Source organism: Galeopterus variegatus, unplaced genomic scaffold (assembly GCF_000696425.1).
Source record: "Galeopterus variegatus unplaced genomic scaffold, G_variegatus-3.0.2 Scaffold1306, whole genome shotgun sequence".
NCBI classification, from domain to species: Eukaryota; Metazoa; Chordata; class Mammalia; order Dermoptera; family Cynocephalidae; genus Galeopterus; species Galeopterus variegatus.
In genome coordinates this window covers 186,262-207,483 of record NW_007727417.1, presented here as the reverse complement: position 1 = coordinate 207,483, position 21,222 = coordinate 186,262, and the positions used below count along the sequence as shown (strand labels likewise).

At 38.0% G+C, this 21,222-nt stretch overlaps 1 protein-coding gene across 1 annotated transcript in view; it reads left to right on the top strand.

Moving 5' to 3' along the window:
- ZPBP (zona pellucida binding protein) overlaps positions 1 to 4,382 on the top strand; it is a 128,960-nt gene extending 124,578 nt beyond the window's left edge. The window contains exon 7 of the mRNA XM_008576193.1: positions 4,174 to 4,382. Within this exon, the coding sequence (XP_008574415.1) occupies positions 4,174 to 4,176 (3 nt within the window). The 3' untranslated portion in view covers positions 4,177 to 4,382. The remainder of the gene's footprint in view (positions 1 to 4,173) is intronic.
- The last annotated feature ends 16,840 nt before the right edge of the window (positions 4,383 to 21,222 follow it).

Below are 21,222 nucleotides of genomic sequence, written 5' to 3'. Positions count from 1 at the left end.
TGTATGTGGGATCCGAACCCTCGGGCAGGAGCACCGCCGCGCTTCCCAAGCGGCGCACTATCCAGTGCGCCACCGGGCCGGCCCAATATTAGTATTTTTAAAATGATTTTTCCATCAGTATTCATAAAGGATTTTGGTCCATAGTCGGTTTTTCTTGTAGTATCTTTCCTGGCTTTGGTACTCAGGTAATTCTGGCCTCATAATACAAGTCTGAAAGGTTTCCCACCTCTTCAACTTTTTGGAAGAGTTTGAGAAGGATTGATATTAATTCTTCTTTACACATTTGGTAGAATTCACCAGTGAAGATGTCTGATCCTAGCCTATATTTCTTGGAAGGTTTTGTTTTGTTTTGTGGTTGTCATTTTAAATTGTGGTGGAAACCACATAACATAAAATTGACTGTCTTAACCATTTTTAAGTATACAGTTCAGTAGCGTTAGTTATATTCACATTGTTGTGGAACAGATGTCTAGAAATTTTTTATCCTGCAGAACTGAAATGCATACCCATTGAACAACAACTTCCTGTTTAGCCCCCAGCTCCTAGCAACCACAACTCTACTTTCTGTTTCTATGAGTTTGACTACTTTAGATACCTCTTGTAAGTGAAATCATACAGTATTTGTCTTTTTTGTGACTGGCTTATTTCACTTAGCACAATGTCTTCAAGGTTCATCCGTGTTGCAGCACATGATAGAATTTCCTTCTTAAATAAGGCTGAATTGTATTCTATTTATGTAGTAGCACATTTTTTATCTTCCCATCTGGCAATGGACGTTTGGGTTGTTTCTACTTCTTGGCCATTGTGAATAATACAGTGAACATGGGGGTGCAAATCTCTCCTCAAGGTCCTGCTTTTGATTCTTTCAGATATATGCCCATAAGTGGGATTTCTGGGTCATATTGTTATTCTATTTTTAATTTTTTTAGGAACCTACATACTTTTTTCAGAATAGCTTCACCATTTTACAGTCCCATCAATAATGCAGAGGTTTGCAATTTCTATACATCCTCACAAACACTTATTTTTTATAATGTATTTTTTTTTTTTTTTTGTCTTTTATGTGACCAGTAAGGGGATTGCAACCCTTGGTGTGGTGTCACCCACACCGCGCTCAGCCAGTGAGCGCACTGGCCATTCCTATATAGGATCCGAACCCATGGCAGGAGCGTCGCTGCGCTCCCAGCGCCACACTCTCCCGAGTGCACCACGGGCTCGGCCCATAATGTATTTTTTAATAGTGTTCATCCTAATGGGTGTGAGATGATATCTCAATGTAGCTTTGATTTGCATTTTGCTTCTGATTAGTGATGTTGAGCATCTTTTCTTAAGCTTGGTCCTGTATGTGTGCTCTTTTTCTGATTCCTCTGTATACATGGCTGCTTTTAAATGTCTCAATCTCTCTGAGAGTCTAAACCCTGCTTTTTTCTATGGGTCTTAGGGGTTCTGTTGTATTCTTCAGTAATCTCTAACCATAGGCATGTTCTCCTTGGGTAGTCCCCTTCTGGTTTTCAAGAGCCTTGCCCAGGACAGAAACCAATCCCAAGGGCTTGGGGGGTGGGGGCCTTCAGACAAATTAGAAGATTGTCAATTCAGTCTGCTGCACTCTCTCAAGTGTTGGAATGGGACCTCCCAGAGCTGTCTTGGGGAGGGGATGGAGCAAGGGCTAGTAAAACTGCCACAGAATTTCCTACCAGTTGGAATGTGACTTTTTCTTGATTTGGCATTTATTTTATTGCTGTAGGTCTTTGACTGATTTCCAAAGCTCTTATAAAGTTACTTTAGCTGCTCTCTAGTTGTTTTGTAATGTTTCCTTGGGGGAACAAAGGCTGACCTTACTCTCCATGTATTATATTTTGATGTTTATTTCCTAGATCTAATTTGTTTGAGCACTTTTTTGCTGGCAGAACAAAAAAGCCATTAGTTAAACATTTAAATTTATCTTTTGTGCCTATTTTTTAATTACATTTTATTTGTTTGTTTGTTTGTTTATTTGTTTTTGGTACCTGGCATGTACAAGGATCAAACCCTGAACCTTGGTGTTAAATTACATGTTCTCTTGTTTTCTCATTGGTTTATATGAGTAGTTAATATATTCTGAATAATATTCCTCTGTTGGTTATATAGCTGCAGCTATTTTCCCAATTTTGTTCCTTGACTATTGTTAACTTTATGAATTTTTTATTGTTCTTGACTTTAATATCAAATGTTTTCTATTATGGTTAGTGCATTTTCCTTTTTAAGAAATTATTCTCTATCCAAAATTCATAAAGATTTCTTCCTGTACTTTCTTATCATTTCTTTATATATGAATACTGATTAGTTACCAATGCTTTCTTCTCTCTTTATTTTAATAGTTTGATAATTTTATACTTTAAATTTAGTGCTACAGATAAGAACTCTATAGTGTTATATATATTGTATTATGAAGGTTTGTTAATTCTAAGAATAGTTATTAGATGATCATATTTATTTAAGCTTGGATTTAGATGATTTTATGCCAGTGTCAGTTCTATTTGTGGCAATCGGTATAAAGTGTGTGTGTAAAGACTGAATGCAAATTTATCTTCTGCATTTGTAATGCTTTAACATTTTTGATACCTTTGCTCAGCGTTTCCATATTTTGCTTCAAGAAATATTCAAGTGTGTTTTGAGAGAAAGTGTGCCATGATCACACACCTTTGAGAAACACTGTATTAGATCACTGGAAGTTTACTATGTACATTATCAGTTTAATTAATCTTGTTATTACTGTAGCAAATAAGTCTATTTGGCTTTGTTTAACCAATTTTTTTTTCATCTGAAACATTAATTCCTCAAATAAAACATATATTAAAACTTAAGGAACTCTGTGGAACATAGGATGGAAACTAATACCTCTGAATAGTACAATTAAAATATTTCCAAATTTAGAAAAATACATTTTAAAAGTAAATATGAAATTAAATAATATAGTGGGAATCAGTTCCAAACATGTATTATTGAATCACAGTGCTGGAAAAAGACTATTTTTTGGTAGCCCATTATAACCATGACTTAATGTGCTGTTAACATATTCTGAGATCTTCGGTTGACTACATCTGCACTAGGAAAAGGAGGAACAGGATAATCAGAGACCCCAGCCCAATTAGAAGGCTTTAAGGCACCACCTGACATTTATACACCTACCCACAATGGAAGAGGCAGTGTCCCAGAGTGTAAAGAGTTAGGCATTTACTGAGTGCCTGTGATACGCTGGGTGCTTTTACATATGTCTTCTGATTTTAATCCTCACATTAATATTATGAAGTTGGTTATTATTATACCTGTTTTATAAGTGAGAAAAGTATACAACTAAGAAAGTTGACTGCTTTGCCTAGGATCCCAAAGTTAATCAAGACAGAGATAGTGTTTGACCTTGGTTTCTTTCTACCATTCCTTACTTTCTGTCATGCAAAGGTAGCTATGGTAATATATTCATGATACACATTATCCTTGTATTAGGGATAGTCAAACTAAGTTAAGCTAAGTAATTTTTCCAAAATTGCACATTTAGCAAGTGATAGAAACAGTATTTGAACTCAGGAGATTTTTAGAATTAGCTGCAGTTCCTTCCCAGATTTGGAGTTATCTTTACACATCTAAGCCACAGTTATTATGGGCCATCTGATAAGCACATTTGGTTTCACCTGTCATGTTGATTTCTTGTGGCTTTTTCTATGTAGCTTAAAGGATGGTACAGTTGGCCTTCTAAACTCAACATTACGTAATCAGTAAAATTATTTTAGGTCATAGTCTTGGTTTCAGCCAGGCTCAGAATGAAAAATTAAAACAAAGCTTTTATTGTATGATTCCACTTCTATGAGGTATGTAGAGTAGTCAAACTCATAGTAACAGAAAGTAGAATGATGGTTGTTTGCAACAGGGAGAAGGGAGAAATGGGGAGTTGTTTAATGGGTACAGAGTTGCAGTTTTTCAAGATGAAAAAGTTGTGGAGATTGACTTCACAACAATGTGAATACACTTAACATAACTGAACTACACACTTAAAGAGTTAAATTTTATGTTGTGTTTTTTACCACAATTACAATTTTTAGAAAGAACAATTTTCTTTGAAAATTTATCTTCCATGTAAAGTTAACTTATGTGGCAATTTAGGAAAATGTTACTTACTAACTTATTCTTTATTCACAGTGATCTGCAGCCCTGGATCCTACAACCCCCGTGATGGAATTCACTGCCTTCAGTGCAATAGCAGCCTGGTGTATGGAGCAAAAGCATGCTTATAGGGCATTATCTGAGTTATTTGGTGTTTTATTAAACACAAAACATATTTTTGAAATATGAACATATAATACATCACTATTATACCAAAATTAAATATATCAGATTTTACCAAAAAATGGTGCCATCATTTTAATCAGACACTGTGTGTCCAAATGCTTTATGGGGTGAACATCCTATAATTCTTATCCACTAATGCCAGACCTACATATGACTCCAGAATATCTCTTGTATCACTGCATTTTAAAAATAGTTTCAAATATACTGAATTGGGTTAGCCAATATATTTTTCAGGATTTTTAAAAAATATCCCATTTTATCTTAACTATATATGTTCACTATATTCAGAACACCATGTTCTTCTACAGTAACTTTCATTTCAACTTGTTTCATTCCTTTGATTTAATTTTATGGGATTTTATTCATTCCAGATTGACCTTTCACAGTTCCAAGCCACTTTTATAGCGTGGAATCTTACTGCAATTTACAGCCTCTTCAGTGTAAAGCCTAGTCCCAACTACACTGTAGGTTTTTAATATAGTTCAGTGTGGCTGTCTTAAACTTTTCAGTTTAAAGTCTCTTAAATTAAATTTTTGAAATTTTAAGATGGAGTAATCATTGTATATTTCTAAATTAGCATTTGAACTATCTCAATGGAGAGAGAGAGAGAGAGAGAGAGAGAGAAACTAGACAGTTTCTTTCCCTGACAACACTTCTAGAAAGAAGTATTGATCACCAGAACTTTTCATTTCATTTTTCACTATTAAAATGAATGTTTTATGACAGGTGTTACTGCCACCACCTCTGACACTTAGCCTCCCTCACATTTGGGATAGTATATTTAGATATGAAAAATTACCACAATTTTATAGATTTAAATACCAGAAAAATACATGAGTAACTTACAAAATGAGTAGTTTCTCAGTTTTCTAATTGTTGTTTATTTATGTATGTATGAAATTTACTGTCTCAGACAATCCCTATTTTTTTTTTTTCCCTTTTTGTCTTTTTTTGTGACTGGCAACGGATCGCAACCCTCAGTGTCGCGCCTGTACCGGACTGGGACTGGCAACGGGATCGCAACCCTCGGTGTTGCGCCCGCACCTCGCTCAGCCAGTGAGCGGCCGGTCTGTATGTGGGATCCGAACCCTCGGCGGGAGCTCCACCGCGCTCCCAAGTGGGGCACTGTAGCAGTGCGCCACCGGGCCGGCCTCCCTATTTTGCTCTTCATATTCCTTTCTTAGGACATAAACATTTGTAAATGGCAAACATAACACGTTGGTTCTAGGGACAACAGTTTACTTGTACCTAGGATCTATTAGACTTTTAAAAATGGACTAGTTAATAAATTTGCCACTTGTTTTGTTGTCCTATGGACAAATATAACTCCAGAATTTTCACACCAATACAAAGGGAAGAGAAATGACCTGTGGCTGTATTTTGTCATTAGGTGTGGTAGTGTTTTTTTAAAAATCCCTTTGGGCCTTCATTATCATGATGCAATTGCCTTTCTGTGGTTTATTGAGGTTTTTCAAGTACCTTCTTTCCCCTAGTAAGTAACTTATTGAAGATTACATTGTTTGGGTGAGTTACTGCTCCTCCCTAAGTAATTAGCACATGTATTCTGTAACTAATAAAAGACCTACTGAGTCTTCATGTGTAGAAGCAGTGCAATCCCCTAAAGTTTTCAAATTTCTTAATTTGTATAATATGATGAATTACATATGAATTACATATGATGAAGTACATATTCTTTCTACTCCTTAATTTTGGCTTGCTTTTTTTCCTGTTATTTAAAAATTTCAGTAATTTAGCTTGTGACACATTTTTCTGAGGCATGAACAGCATCGTGTTAGTACCTAGTCAGCCTGGGAAAGTGGGGTTGGAGCTGTGATGGCAGGATGAGTGTTGGAGACCAGAATCCCAGCAGGAAGAGAAGCTGATCTGAGAGTAGATAAACAAAGGAGGGTGATTAGAACAAGGGAAGGATTTTTAGCTTATAAAGGAACCAGAAATGGGATCACGCAAATGTAAGAAAGCAGAACAAGGTAAGATTTTAAAAGTCCAGGCAAAGAGAACTAACTGTAGCAATTGAAGCAGAGAACAAAATAGGAGAAGAAAGGGAAATATTAATTACCAGTTTTTCTTGGTTCCCATAGTAAAATGTTCTTTGCTCTATTGTATCACTGATCACATTTATTTTAGTTGGTTGTGTGTTTGTCTTCGACATTTAGTCATACTAGGATATTGTTAGTTTCATAGCCCTCTTTATCGCACATAGTTATGTGCTTAATAATTCTTTTATATTAATAGATTATTAAAATCTGTGAGTTATGAATATATCAATAACAAGACAGATTTGCTTCTATTAACAGATAGAATGTGAAATGTTGAAAGTTGTTTAAAGTGATGACATTGTGTGTGATAAAAATTACAGATGAATCCCAAAGGGAGATTATTATCATAAAGGAGTCTCAAGTGGTTTTCTGTTTGCATCAAAGTAGTATCTTCCATTGATATAATGCCTTAATATTTACAAAACATTTTTTAAAAATTAGACAATCTGATGGTTACACCAACTTGTGAAGTTATAAAGTCAAATATGATTCCCACTTGTACTTTATTAACTAGATTTTTTCTCATTATAAATATGTAGTATGTGTTCATTTGGTAATATGATATAAGAGCCTTTAGTTTGGTCCAGAAATCTCAATGGAAACTATCCAAAAGAAGTAAAACAGAAATTCAGTGAAATATTACATTCAATGGTATTAATTACATTACAAATAATAATGTAAAGGGAATTAACAGAAATGACCTGCAAGAGAGAAATGGTTGAATAAATTATACTATTTCTGTATGTTAGAATGTTATTGAACTGATGCCGGAGGAGAAGGGGTCTGGGAAGGCCAATAATTGGCCTCAGCCCTCCCTGTCCTCTTACCAGGTTCTTGACTTTACCACAGGAAAAAATTCAAGGCAGAGTCACAGTAGAAAATGAGAGCAGGTTTAATGCAATGAAAAAGAGATGTAGACTTCCCAGAGACAGTAGCATAGCTCCAAAGACTGAGCAGGGCCCACACCAAGTATGATATAAAAGTAAGAAATATACACTTAAAGTTTAATACAGAGTGCAGGCCAGCTTAAGAGAGTGAGCAGCCGCTTGCTGAAAGTAAGTATGTTTCAAAAGAAAGCATGCACACCTCAGCCAGCAAACTGTGGCTTGGCCCCAGGAAAGTGAGCAGCAACTCCACCTTCTGCTGGGATTCAGCTTTTATAGTTTCACTGTCTAATACATATTCATGCTGTCTAATGAATATACACTCCACTTTACTGAGCATGCTCAGCTATCATGGTTATACAGCCCCTTTCTACTCAATATGCTCAGCTACTGAATTTGTATGAGTCAGACCCCTGAGGTCTCAATTTCCCTGTGTTGATGCCAAAAATAGCTCCAACAGACAACAGTAACTCTCCTCTAAGGGAGGGCCTAGAGGAAAGGTCTGAGGCCTTGGAGAGTGGCTTGAAACCCAAAGGTGTGTCCTGAAATCTGAACCCACAGAGACTGAGGACCTCCTATCTCAGAGCCATTAAAATCACATTTTTAAATTAATTAAGGTTTTATATATATACACCCATATGTTATATTTGAATATGAATTTATCTGTAGTATTGTTATTTGTATTGTTTAGATTTTTAAAACAAACACACCAAAACGTTAACAATGGTTGTCTCATGTTATGGGATCATGTATGAGTTTTTTTTGTTTGTTCGTTTTTGATACCCTCTGTTTTCCAAATTTTCTACAATGAAATGAATTACTTTCAAAATCTTGGAAGCAATCAACATATTTTGAAAAATTAAAATAGTAGCAAATTAGAGAAGACATTATTGCTCATCTCTCCATTATCAATTTACTTTTCCCCTTCTTTCTAACAGAGCACCAAGTTTGTTTACTCCAGAGAATGATCCTTTTGAGCCAGTCAGCACATGGCTTTTTCTGGCTACTGCTTTTGTTGCAACTATGAGGTAAACCAGCTTGAGGATGAAGCCCACACTGAGGACAAAGAGTGGAGATACTAAAGGCCTGGGGCATTGGTGATGTTGAATCACTGCCCTTACTGTATCTGACCCCCAACCTGCCCTGGACTTCTTAGTTCTGTCAGATAGGAAAGTTCCTCGAGTTTAAGCAAGTTAGATTTTCTGTTACTTGTAGCTACAAGCATCCTAATTGATACAGTATTAATTACAGGAAACTTGTAAAATAGAGGATTAAAAGTAAGGGGGAAATAGTACTTACAGTTATGTCCCAGAGATATATACCCAGATATCAGCAATGATAACATTTTGGTAAATTTCCTACTTTTGTGTAAATTTTTTTTTTTGTGATATATGTAATGTTATGCAGCCAATATTTCCCTTAATGTTATATATTTCCATACTATTTTATTCAGTCAACATAATTTTATGACTATAATATTTCATGCATTTCAGCAAAAATACTATAATATGGTTAAGAATTTTTAATTGTTGGACATTTCTATTGCTTCCAAATTTTCACTGTTACATTTAGCACTACGTTGACATCTTCTTATTTAAAATTCTGTGGTGTTTTTATGTCTTCTTTATGCTAACTACCCAGAAGTAGAATTCCTAGGTTTGGATATTTTTAATTCTCTGGACCATTTTTCAAATTTATTTCCTAAAGAATTATACCAGTTTATAGTACAGCAGTGATAGAGTATATATCTACTGTACCCTCTCCAATGTCATTTTTTGTATTATTTAGTTTGATAGGTGGAAATAGTTTCCTGTATTATATTTTCATTTTTTTGAGTACAAGTGAGGTTGAACTTTCCTCATATAATAATGGCGCTGCTATTGCTGATTTTTATTTATTGAGTGCTTATTTTAATTTTTATTTTGTTTGAAATCCATCACATAGATTTTCATATTTAACTTGCCCAACTCTGTGATTTATTATTATTATTTTGTATGTGTGGAAAATAAGTCACAATAATTAAATAACTCTCAAGTTTACATAGCTGGTAAGTGGTAAAGGTGTGTGTCAGTTAAGATTTTGTTCTGCTGCAAGTCACTGAGAGCCCTGATTCACTGGTCTCTGTTAGCTGGTGCAGTGTCATCAGGCCTCAGACAACTTGCATGCTTTTGTTCCCCCATCCCTAGTGCAGCTTTAGGCCTCCTGGTTGCAGGTGTTGTTATGCTTCCAGGCATTTAATTTACCTTTCATTCAGAAAAAAAAAAGGTTGAAAATGAAAACCCTCTACAAGACTTTACATTATTTTGAACAGAATAGTGTCATAAGGCTACCTGACACTTTAAGGGAGGTTGGAAATTGATGCATGCATTTTTTATTCTCATTAACAGAGAAAATGGGTAAAAAAAAAAAAAAAAAAGAAGGTGGGCATAGACTTCAGATGCTTGTTGAGTAGGCCAATGTCTTTTTCTTACACAGATCATCCTTTAACGAGACTGCATTGATATACACCCTTTACATTAATAAAGTCTATATTTAATATGTTCATTCTCTTTCCCCATGTATAAAGGAAACCAGAATATTTCACCCCCAAATATGCCTCACTGACATAAATATCTATGGGGCAGTTGGGGTGTGGCAGTTAAAGAAAGGACTGAGCTGCTCTGTCTTTCCTATGGCAGACCATGCAAAGTTCTCTGAAAAAGGTGCAGGAGGGCTACCACCTTCCCTTTCCACTATATGCAGAAATGTAAGATCTCCCTTGCTTATCAGCTCAGAGATGGCGCCAGCAGGGCCAGAGGAGTCTGGGAGCAGATTTTACTACCTTCCTGTAGTTTCACCACCTTGGGGAACCTAAAGCTGCTTGTTCCTTTGTCTTGTCACTTGTAAATTTATTGTTCTTTGTTAGATATGCTGTATCAGCTGGACCCTAAGCCACCATTTGGAGAGAGGCTTTTGAACTGAGCTTTCCTCCTATGTCATGAACGCTGCATGCGTAAATAAAAATTCTTGTTTTTCTTGTTAATCTGTCTTTTGTTACAGATGCATCCCAGTTATGATCTTATAAGGGTTGAGAAAAGAAATTATATTTTCTCCCCTTCACATAGTACAACTGCAAACTCTCATCCATTTGTTGCATCCAGGTTGTATTTCAGAATCATGGATGATGTATAGAAGTTTACATCAGGTCCAGGGTCCCTATGGTCTAGACGATTTGTCTGCCTCCAGCCTACCTAATATAAAATAGATGAGAAGGAAGAGAGTAACTAATTTAAAACTCCCATGCAGAAAAGGGAGGACAGAGAAAGACATCTCAGTCATCCATCTAGGTGGACAAAATATAGTGAGATCTTCCTGCTGTCAAATTAGTGTAAGTTCTCTGATCAGCCCTGAGTCTGTATGGTTATCTTCTTTATCCATTATATTCCACTTTCTGGAAGCTGCACTGTAGTTTCAGTTCACTCTCTGTTACAAGTGGAGGCCCGGGATACTCACAGACTATAATTGACCAGATTTAGATTTCTAAGGAGCAGTACAGTTATCTTTTCCTGGGTTGTGTTGGGATGTGTCATCATGGTCAAGCATGGTGACAAAAGATGCAAAAGATGATATTCTTCCATGATTATGGAAAAATTTCTTCATCTAGCTTCTGCCTTGAAGAAAGAAGCACGATGCCTTGAGTCCTCTTGATTTTGTAGTCAACACTTATGTCAACTGGGCATGCTGCTCCTACTCATTTACTAAGTAACCTGAAAGTCTGCCAGTTTTGGATGAGGCTCAGAGTGAAAGATGGCTCCACAACCAGTCCAGGCCACTGTGCAAACTTCTCTCCACTTGGGCAGAACTGTGATCCAGTGGCACAAACATGCTGGGAGTGTCATGGCTGATCAAGGTGTTGCATGGACTCTTTGGCAGGTTCCTAGAGGTACGGTACAGCAGTGTGAGCCTTTGGGATATTAGAGAAATCCATGCTGTCCTCTGTAGATAACTATTCTTTTGAGAAACAGATTGTGGATGGGTGCTGGTTCTGGTGTTGGCCAACAAGTTACCATGTAATCTGAACTGCATCGTGAAGTGGGTTCAACCCAATGACCTGTAAAGTTGGGTGTGCACAGCAGCAGTCTATCATCCAGTGGAAGTGGTGTACCAATGTATACAAGATTGGGCTCAAGCAGGTCCTGAAGGGGTCTGAGCAAGTGGCTCAGACTCTCATAGTTTCTGCTCCTGCCCCCTACCCCCACTTCAACCTGCACCTATGACCTCATAGGGAGTTCTTGATGATATCTTAGCCTGATTTGTAGATGGTTGTACACAGTATATTGGCAGCATCCACAAATGGACAGCCCTACTCACAGAGGTGTTCACAAAAGAAAATGGGGAAGGGAAATCCCAGTCAGTGGAACTTTGAACAGTGCACCTGTCTGTCCACTTTGCCAGGAATAAGAGATGACTAGAAGAATCTAGATCTGCACAGATTTAAAGCAATAAATCAACAGTTTGGCTCACTGATCAGAGACATGGAAGAAACAAAATTGGAAGTTTGTTAACAAGGTATTGTGAGAATATGTATGTAGCTAGATCTCTCCAAACAAGTACAGGGTGTGAAAGAATGTGAACTGGAGAGAAACTCAGCAGAGAAGAACCTTAATAACCAATGCATAAGATGACCTATTCTGTGGACATCTTCCTTGCTAATAGACTCATGAACAAAGTGGCCATGGTGACAAAGATGGAGGGTTTGCATGGTTACCAAGGCATAATGTAGCTACAGCCACTTCTAAGTGCTCAGTTTCCAGCAGGAAAGTCCAATAAGAAGCCCCAGTATGGAAACGATCACCAGGGAGACAGCCAGCCACCTGGTAGCAAGTTGACTACACCGGACCAAGTTGATCATGAAAGGGGCAGTGCTTTGTTCATGCTGCAAGTGGATAGATTTGCCTTCCCTGCCTGTAGTTATTTCTTCCAGAGCCACCATCTGTGGATTTACTAAATGCTCTTATTGCTGTCATATTCCTCATAGCACTGTTGCTGACCAGACCTCATTTCACAGCAAATGATGCGTGGTCATGGGCTCATGCCCATGTTATTCACTGGTCTTATCGTGTTACCCATTACCTTGAAGCATATGTACTTATAGAATGGTAGAATGGCCTGCCAAGGACTCCTATGGGCCACTTGGGTGGACTCACTTAGTGGAGCTAGAGTAACATCTTTGGCGTGATTTTTGCTCTGAATCAGCAACTAATAGTAACTGGCCAAATTCTCTTTATTGATTCTATGGCGTATGGTGTTATAGTAAATATTTTAAGAAGGACAGAGTAAAATCCTTAGAACTGTCCCTTCTGATATACCTTAATTAATAGTGCTGTTTCTTCTGTAGTTAAGATTCGTGGGTCTCAGAATTGTGAGTGTGTGCTATGGAGTAGATGATGGGAATGGATTCTCACTATTACTCCTTATATCCACTAGCAAAACATCTGCTTCCTGTCTCTGCAATTTGGAATTCGGCTACTTTAGAAGTAGTATTTCCCAGAGGAAGAATGCTTCTATTAAATTGTAACCTGGACTGCTACCTCATGCTATTGAACCACTGGCAAAAGGAGGTTTTCTATAGTGGTTGGAGTGATCAGTCCCAACCATCAAGGGGAAATTGGGTTGCCATAACAAAGTGGGGGCAGGGAGATCCTCTGTGTCATATCTTTGTGCTCCCTTGTCCTGTCGTAAACGTTAATGGAAGACTACAAGACTACAGCACCCAATATAGGTGGGGCTGGGGATGGCACAGAGTGAAATTACGACAGCTATGGAAATATGCCTTTCTCGCCTGCTGCAAGGAGTCACTGACTGCAGGCCCCGCTTCTGCACTGACTCCACACTGTCTACACTGTGGCCTTGCTTCCCATGGGCTGTCGACCATCAGTGACTGAGTGTGGCGTGGGCCCTGATGCAGGTCCATTCCTGGAAGTGTGGGAGCTTTCTGATGGGAAGCCCCACCATGACTTCTCAGAGCTGCCCCACAGTCTCAGGCTCTAGCCGAGGCCTTCCCTCCTTTCTTCTCTTCTCATGGAGCCAGGCCTACATTGTTATCTGGATGAGCTCCCAGCCTCTTCTCTCTTCCTCTCCTTTTGCTCTTACAGGCACTTCCAACTAAACCTCTTACATGTCTAATCCTATTGTTGTGACTGTTTCTCAGAGGTTCCACACCAACCCAAGTAATGTGAGGAGCCAGGAGTGAACTGAGAATAGAGGCAGTGGATGGAGCTCTGCCACTTGTTCCCTCACCACCTAGTGGGCAAGGAGGGTGAGCTCCTGAGTGATGTGTCCAATGCAGGCGTGATGACTTAGGTCGAAGAAAGATAAGGGGACAACGATGCCAGCAAGGACAGCAGAGTTGGCTGACTACTGTTAAGTCAAATTGATGCTTGGAAAAGGAATGAGAAACTGAGGGCCTTTAACAAGTGACTGATTCCAACATGTGAGAGCGGAGGGCCTCTCTGGTAGCTTATGAGAGACCCTTTTACCTGTACTGTCAGGAAGCAGGGGATTAAAGTTTTAGGGTGTTTCATCAGAGAACAGGAATATAAAACTGGCTATGTAAGAATTCATTAGGACACTTGACTTTTTTAATGGCTTAAAGTCATTGTTTATAAATTTTCACATGTGCTTGGCGGGATACAATATTTACCCCTCTGGCAAGGACCCTAGGTTATGGACAAACTTCTAGAAGGGCTCTTAGAGGCCTGGAAAAATTGATGGGCTGCACTAAGCAAATGAGAAATCCTGAGCTGCCCTGACAGATGGTAGAGGAAAGAATAGAGAAACTGAGGGATTGAGAATGCTGGAACTGATAAAGTATGGGAGGTTAAAAACCTGAGACAGCTCTATGTTCCACAGAGGGCTTCAGGTCACACCATTCACAGGGCCAGTGGGGAGGGATGCACTTGTCTGAGCAGCACCAGCATCATTGAACTTTTCAGCGGTGGGTTTCCTCTACAGGCCAGAACTGATGGCAGGAGACATAGAGAACGTAATGCAAGTCATACAGCCCAATGGAATGCTTAACTACTGGCACTACGTGACCACGCACCCAGAACTGCCCACTGTACATTAGGTGGGGGCTGACCCGGCAGCAGGCTGTCATTAGAAGGAAGTGGTACATCCAGGACTGAGTCCAAGCAGGACTAGAGTGCCCAAGTAAGCTGCATGAGCTGGTAGCCCAAACCAAGTAACATACAGCAATCGTACCATTGCCCGCTTCCAATCTCATATCAGTCCAGCCAGCTGAAAAATGAGGAAAATCCCAAAACTGGTTTATGGATGAATTGAATTGGCTCTGTCAATGAGCACAAGCTGAAATTTGACAGCAGCTGCCCTATTTTAGAAGTTGGTCTGAAAGACAGTGTCGACTGAAGAATATGAGGTGGTTATTCAAAAAGTTCCTGGAGAGATTCGTATTATCTTTCAATTCTATTTTTCCATGAACTTTTTGAAGTGCCCTCATATGTACCAATTCCTAGACAGTGGCCAGTGGCCTGGTTACCAGCAGAGGACTGGAGGGAAAAGACTGGAAAACTGGAGACAAGGAGGCCTGGGTCAAACAAAGGCTGTGGTGGACACGTGGTTGGGCACTGAGTATGAAGACTTTTCCTTCACATTAGTTAATACCCAGAAGAAAACGTGCCTACAAAGAGGTACTAAACAACTGTGTAGTCAAGCTGTCTGGGCTAGTTGACATTTGCCAGCTTTCATAATTAGCTATGCCAGAACCCCACACAGACATTTAAAGGAAGTGGCCGGGACAGAGAGATGGAGCTACATATGGGCCCAATAGCATGGGTACCTGCCTTCCCAGGCTGATCTTGCTACTGCTATCTCTGAATGTCAAACTCATCAGGAACAGAGACCAATCCTGAGTCCTCTCATAGCACTATTCCTCAGGGACAACAACCATCCACTTGGTAGCAAATTGATGATATCTGACCCTTTCCAGTGGTTCGTGCTTACAGGGATGTATACATACTCACTATATATATGTATATCACCACCACCAGGGGCTAATAGAAGGCCTAACCCCAAGGCATAGATTCCTGTTCAGAAGCACATCCAACCAGGGCTTGGACCACTCATCAGCATAGGAGGTGCAGGAATGGGCTGGACACCACCCAGCAGGGGATGGGAGCACTGTCTGCTTCCAGGGAGGGGGGGTGAGAGGCCAGCTCCCACTGAAACCAAGGGTAAGGGTGCGGCTTTTCATTGGTGTTTGCGTGGAGTAGGGTGGCTATGGTTAGAAAGGTTTCCTGCTGCTAGGTCCAACTTTTCCTGTCCTTTGGCTTTTCTTGGAGCTTCTTTGGACTGTGTCTGTTGGCAGATCTGGGATCTATGGGAGGCAATAAGGAAACCAGGGAACTCACTGTACTGTCATTCTTCAAATCCCAGGTCCTTAGGCAGCCATCGTCTTCTTTCCACCTTTCAGTCTTTCTATGCTTATTTGTTGTGGTATGTCCAGAGTTTTCAGTAAAGAGAGAGAGGACCTGGAGGAATGAGGCTGCTCTATCTTGGCAGAACCTGAAGTATCTCATATTACAGTTTTATTATCTTCTTAATATCTACACAGTCTCTAGTGACAGTTTCTTATCCATTCTATTGTGACTTCTCCTTTGACCTATGGGATATTTGGAATTCTATTTCTTAATTTCCAACATATGGAGACTTTTTAGTTTTATTACTGAGTTACAGCTTAATTGAACTGTTGTCAGGATTCATCATCTATGTGATATCAATTCTTTATAATGAAACATTATGGCTTGAAGTCATTGTTTGTAAATTTTCCACATGTGCTTGTAAAACATATGTATTCTGTAATTTTTTCAGGAAGAATTATGTACATGTCCACAAGGACAGCTTTGTTAAATTATGTTGTTTGGGTCTTTGTATCTTTTATGATGATTTTGCTTGCTGTTCATTCCACCAATTACATTTAAAAAATACCCTATAAAATATAGCATGCATCCTTGCCTTATCAAGATCTAATAGTTATTTGTACTTCTACAATTTTATAGCTTTACCCTTTAAGAATGCATATGAAATAAAGATTTCAATCAAATGAAAACAAACAAAAAAATCACCGCCGGTAGAAATTCACTAAAATAAATCCCAAAGAGTTTTCCTCAGAAGAAAAGGGATTTGCAGTGAAAGGTGGAGAAAGGAATAAAAACCAACAAGATGGCAAATGTGGGGATACAACTAAAAGAATAGTGATTATTAGAAAAATAATAGTAATGACTGTTCAGATTTAAAATACACAGCAATAAAATACTCATACATCAATAAACATAATGAAGGAAAAGGTAAAGTAGTTAAACCGCACTGTAACTTTAAACTGCACTTTAACTTTGGCATTGTTTGTAAAAATGACAAAAGCATCAATAAGTATTAAATCTTCATAAGTCATGAATATATACTGTAATCTACAGGTCACTAATTAGTTCTGTATATGTAATTCTAATTCAGCAGGCCTCTTTCAGCATATTGAAGACATTTAACTGCCTTCAGAATCCCAGGTTTCTTTTGATACATTAGCTACTGGCATAATGGTTTCTTTTTTTGAATGGAATCTGTTTTCTCTGGCTGCCTTCAGGATTTTCTTTTTTCTTGATTTCACCACAGTGCTGCTCCTTGGGAATTCTCCATTGGATTGTCATCCATCATGTTCAGAAGGTCAGCAGCCATTCTCTTTTCAACTATTGCTTTTCGGCTCAGTCCTCTCCCTTCTGGAACTCCAACGAAGTACTCTCTGCATTCTTTACTCTCTTATGCATTTTCTATCCACGCTTTCCTTTTGATTTGTCTTCAAATTCACTCTTCTCTCTTAAGCTGTGTCTAATATGCTGTTAAACCCATTCAATGGAATATTCAATTTCAGTTATTATATTTTTTAGTTCCAAAATTCCCATTTGGTTCTTTTCAATTTGCTAGGTCAGTTTAGGTTTCAAATCCTCTGCTGAAATGTCCAATTTCATCCTGTCATACTTGAATGCAGCACATTTGTTTTATATTCTGGGTCTGATTGTTCCATCATCAGAAGGCCCTGTGATTCTGCTCCTTTGTGTTCACGTTAGCCCTGTGTGCCTCTTTAGCTTTGATAGTATGCAAGAGAATGTATTTGAAAAATGTTGGCAATCATAATTTATGGCCAAAGGCAATGGTATCTTCTTCCACAGAGGAGTCTGGAGGCACCAACAACCTGGGATCACTTTAACCAAGTTTCCGCAATTGAGATTTTCCGGGGTAATCCAATGACTTACAGATGGGCTGCAGTTCAGAGGATGCCTGGTTCACCCTCAGATCACCTGTGCACCTCATGTGCAGCCCACGGGGGCCACAGACTGAAATATGGGGAGGTTACCAAGGTCCCCATCCTTGGTGTACCCAGACTCTAAATTTTGCCCCACTTATCTCATGAAATGTCAAAAGTGCCATTCACTTTCTAAGCACACTATTCCAAATAGGAAACATACTCAGGGCAAAAATGCTCAGAATGCCCCGCTGAACTCTAATATGGGCTTTTCTAGGTTCTTGGTCTGGTAGTTTTTTTCCAATTTTTTATTTCTCCAATGGGTTCAAGAAGAGCCATATATTCTGTACAGCTTTTTCTAGTTGCCTTTGACAGGAGGATTGTTCTAAATTACCTGTTCTTGTACTTCAGAAATGTGAAGTTCTTAGTTTTATAAAAGAAAGATGTTTGATTTTTACTTATTTTTTAAAAAGGCTTTCCCCAAGCCACAGCAGAGGAAACGCTAATGTGCTTCCATAAAAGGAATCTGAATTTAAGATATTTACTTACTGTTAGTTCATATTTCTAGATAAGTGATTTAATAAGCATTACATTTACTTGTAGAAATGACAAAGTAAAAATGTATTATCACAGTCAGCACCATTGGACATAACTATATTATTACTTTTGTGTAAAGCAGTGTCCACTTATATCAGTGTAATCTAGTGTAAAGCAGTGTCCATTCACTTAAATATCAGAAGTAAATGTTATAATATGTATTACAGTAAGCCTCAAGGATTATATTTTAAATAACTCAAAATATTTGAAGCATTTCGAATATTTTTAATGACATACATTTTATTAATCTTGCTTAATCTATTTTAAAAGTCTGAAATATTTCAAAGGATTCTCCTAAATGTGACTATACGTGGAGGTGCAAAACTCAGTTTAATAGATATTTTATAAATCATTTCAACACACACAACCATACAGCTATACATACAAATTGGGTCTAATTATATAAATTCAGCTACACATAAAATTAAGGTATTACAAACATTTTCTTGGCAGATATTTTATAAAAATGGGATAGAAACTAAGACATTATATAAATTATGTATCTTAAATTTAAACATGAGGATAGAATATGAAAAAATGAGCCCTGAATTAAGTTATTCATTTTGGCTTAATTAGAATCTTCAAAATGTTTTAATTTTGATATTCTCATATTCTTAATATATCAAGTAATAAACTGTTTTACATACACCTTGTGCTTTATAAATATTCAAGATCTAATCTATGTGTTTCACACACATTCACTCATGGAACCTACTTGGGGGATGGGACTGTTCCCCCCATTTCACTGATAAGCAGTCTGAGTTACGGGTTGATGGGCAATGTTGACCTGACACAGCCAGCAAGTGGGAGAACTGGGCTAGAATCAGACCTTCAAAGGCCAAAGTCCTTACTGCTAAGTTACATTAAAGCAAAGAGACTGCAAACACTCATTTGGCATATTTAGAACATAAACGTTAAAAGGATGCTCTGGCCTTTGTTTCTGGAGACTGTGATTCTACAGATGTAGTGTAAGGCCCAGGCCAGGGATGCCTGTTAACTCCTGTCCTCATCTCTCCTGGGACCCAGAGCCATCCCTACAAATAGCATGTTCTTGCCCTTGATTCCTGAAAGCCTCATGCATGGGCTTCCCTTCTGATGATTTTCCTTTCCTCTTTTTCCCTAACTAGAATTCCCTTTGGTATCTTCAACACTGAGTACAGTGTTTTCCATCTGTCAGATACAGAGGAAAAATGGTGATTGGGGATTTATTAATCATTAGAGTCGATACATAAAACTGATGTATGATAAACTGGTACGGGACGTGAACACTTATTGGAAAACTCACTTTTACCAAAGAATTTATAAAAATATATCATTGTTCTCAGTCTATAGAAAACTGTAATTCATAAATGTAATAAGTGTAATCTTTTAGTATATTTTTCCTGTAACAGTCTGTTGAAAATGAAAACAGAAAGCTATGGTTTTATATTTATCTGGTACCTTAGAAAGTATCACATATATTTGGTAAATTATACCATTGAAAATAATTTGTTTTTTATTTTTCAAACACTGGGTCTATGGAGTATTTAAAATTTTTAAAATTCAAATTATAGATAGTAAATAACACAATTAAGTGCATATGTATATATATGCACATGCTTATTTTTATAGCTGTGTGCAAAGTCATAGACCTTATGTAGCTGTATTTACATAGACAGATTAGAACAGCAGAGTCTCCCTCGCCTCCAACGCTCCCTTCATTGTTTGTGTCCAACTTTCTTTGATGTCTGACTTAAAAGGAATTTCCAGCCAATGGTGCATTGCTTCTTTTTGTCTTTCGTTTGTTGTGTTTTAATCACATGCTGCTTATATTTACATCCACCTTTCGGATACCTGTGAATTCAGAGGGCAACTGTTTAACCCGCTGTATAGATGCATGCATGTATGGAAAGAAAAGTTTCCAGCTGGAAAATTTAGATAATTCTGATGCATAAATGTGAAGGAAAATTATCTTACCCAAAGACTACTTTTGTTTTGTTATATTCCTTTTTTTCCCTCCCTTAAGGGGCTCATTATATATTAAAATGGAGTTTTTAAGTTTTCAATATTTTAGATATTTCTAACACACCTCTTAAAACCTGTTTTGCTTTAAGTTTCAACCCTTCCATTTTGGTTCCATATTCAAATTAATCACCCCCTTTATTTCCCCTCCAGATTATTATATAACCTTACTTGTCCTTTCGGGTGTAGGTATGCTGTTTGTTGTGCTAAAAAAGCCCATTATGTTTCTTTTAAAGATATTTAGTTTCTTGGCTTACACATACGCACGTTTTGATCCTTACTTAAATGTTATTATTTGTAACATATAAATATATATATATATATATATTTTTTTTTTTTTCCTTTTTGTCTTTTTTCGTGACCGGTAATGGATCACAACCCTCGGTGTTGTGCCCGTACCGCGACTGGCAACGGGATCGCAACCCTCGGTGTCGCGCCCGCACCACGCTCAACCAGTGAGCGGACCGGTCTCTATATGGGATCCGAACCGGCAGCAGGAGCGCCGCCGTGCTCCCAAGCGCCGCACTCTACCGAGTGTGCCACCGGGCTGGCCCATAAATATATTTTAAGGTATGAATTGGCTATAATTTATCTACAACCTACAAAAAGATATATGATACAGGAAATAATTTTTTTTTTTTGTATAATTCTCCTTTATTGCAATCATGCCTCTTTTAAAATGGGAATGTTTTCCTCAGAAGAAGACAGGAAGGGCGTGTGGGAGCAGCTGGATGGAACTGGCTATAGGTCTACCCATGGGGACTGGAGAAACCTTCTCAGTCTTCTGTCCACCACCACCACCACTCTGACTGTTTTGATTGTGAACAATCTTTATTCATTTATTTATTTATTTTTGAGAAATAGCACATGGTTTAAAGTCACAGACTTAACATTACATAACATGGTCAGATTACCTTCATAATTAATTTATGTTAATTAAATGAAACTGAAATTTGTGTGGATTAAGTGAGAAAAATGTGTGCAGGGTGCATTATAGAGTATAACTAGCCCAAGCAGGCATTGCTTTTAAAGAGTAAGACTTTTAAAAGTCACTTGTACCATACAATAT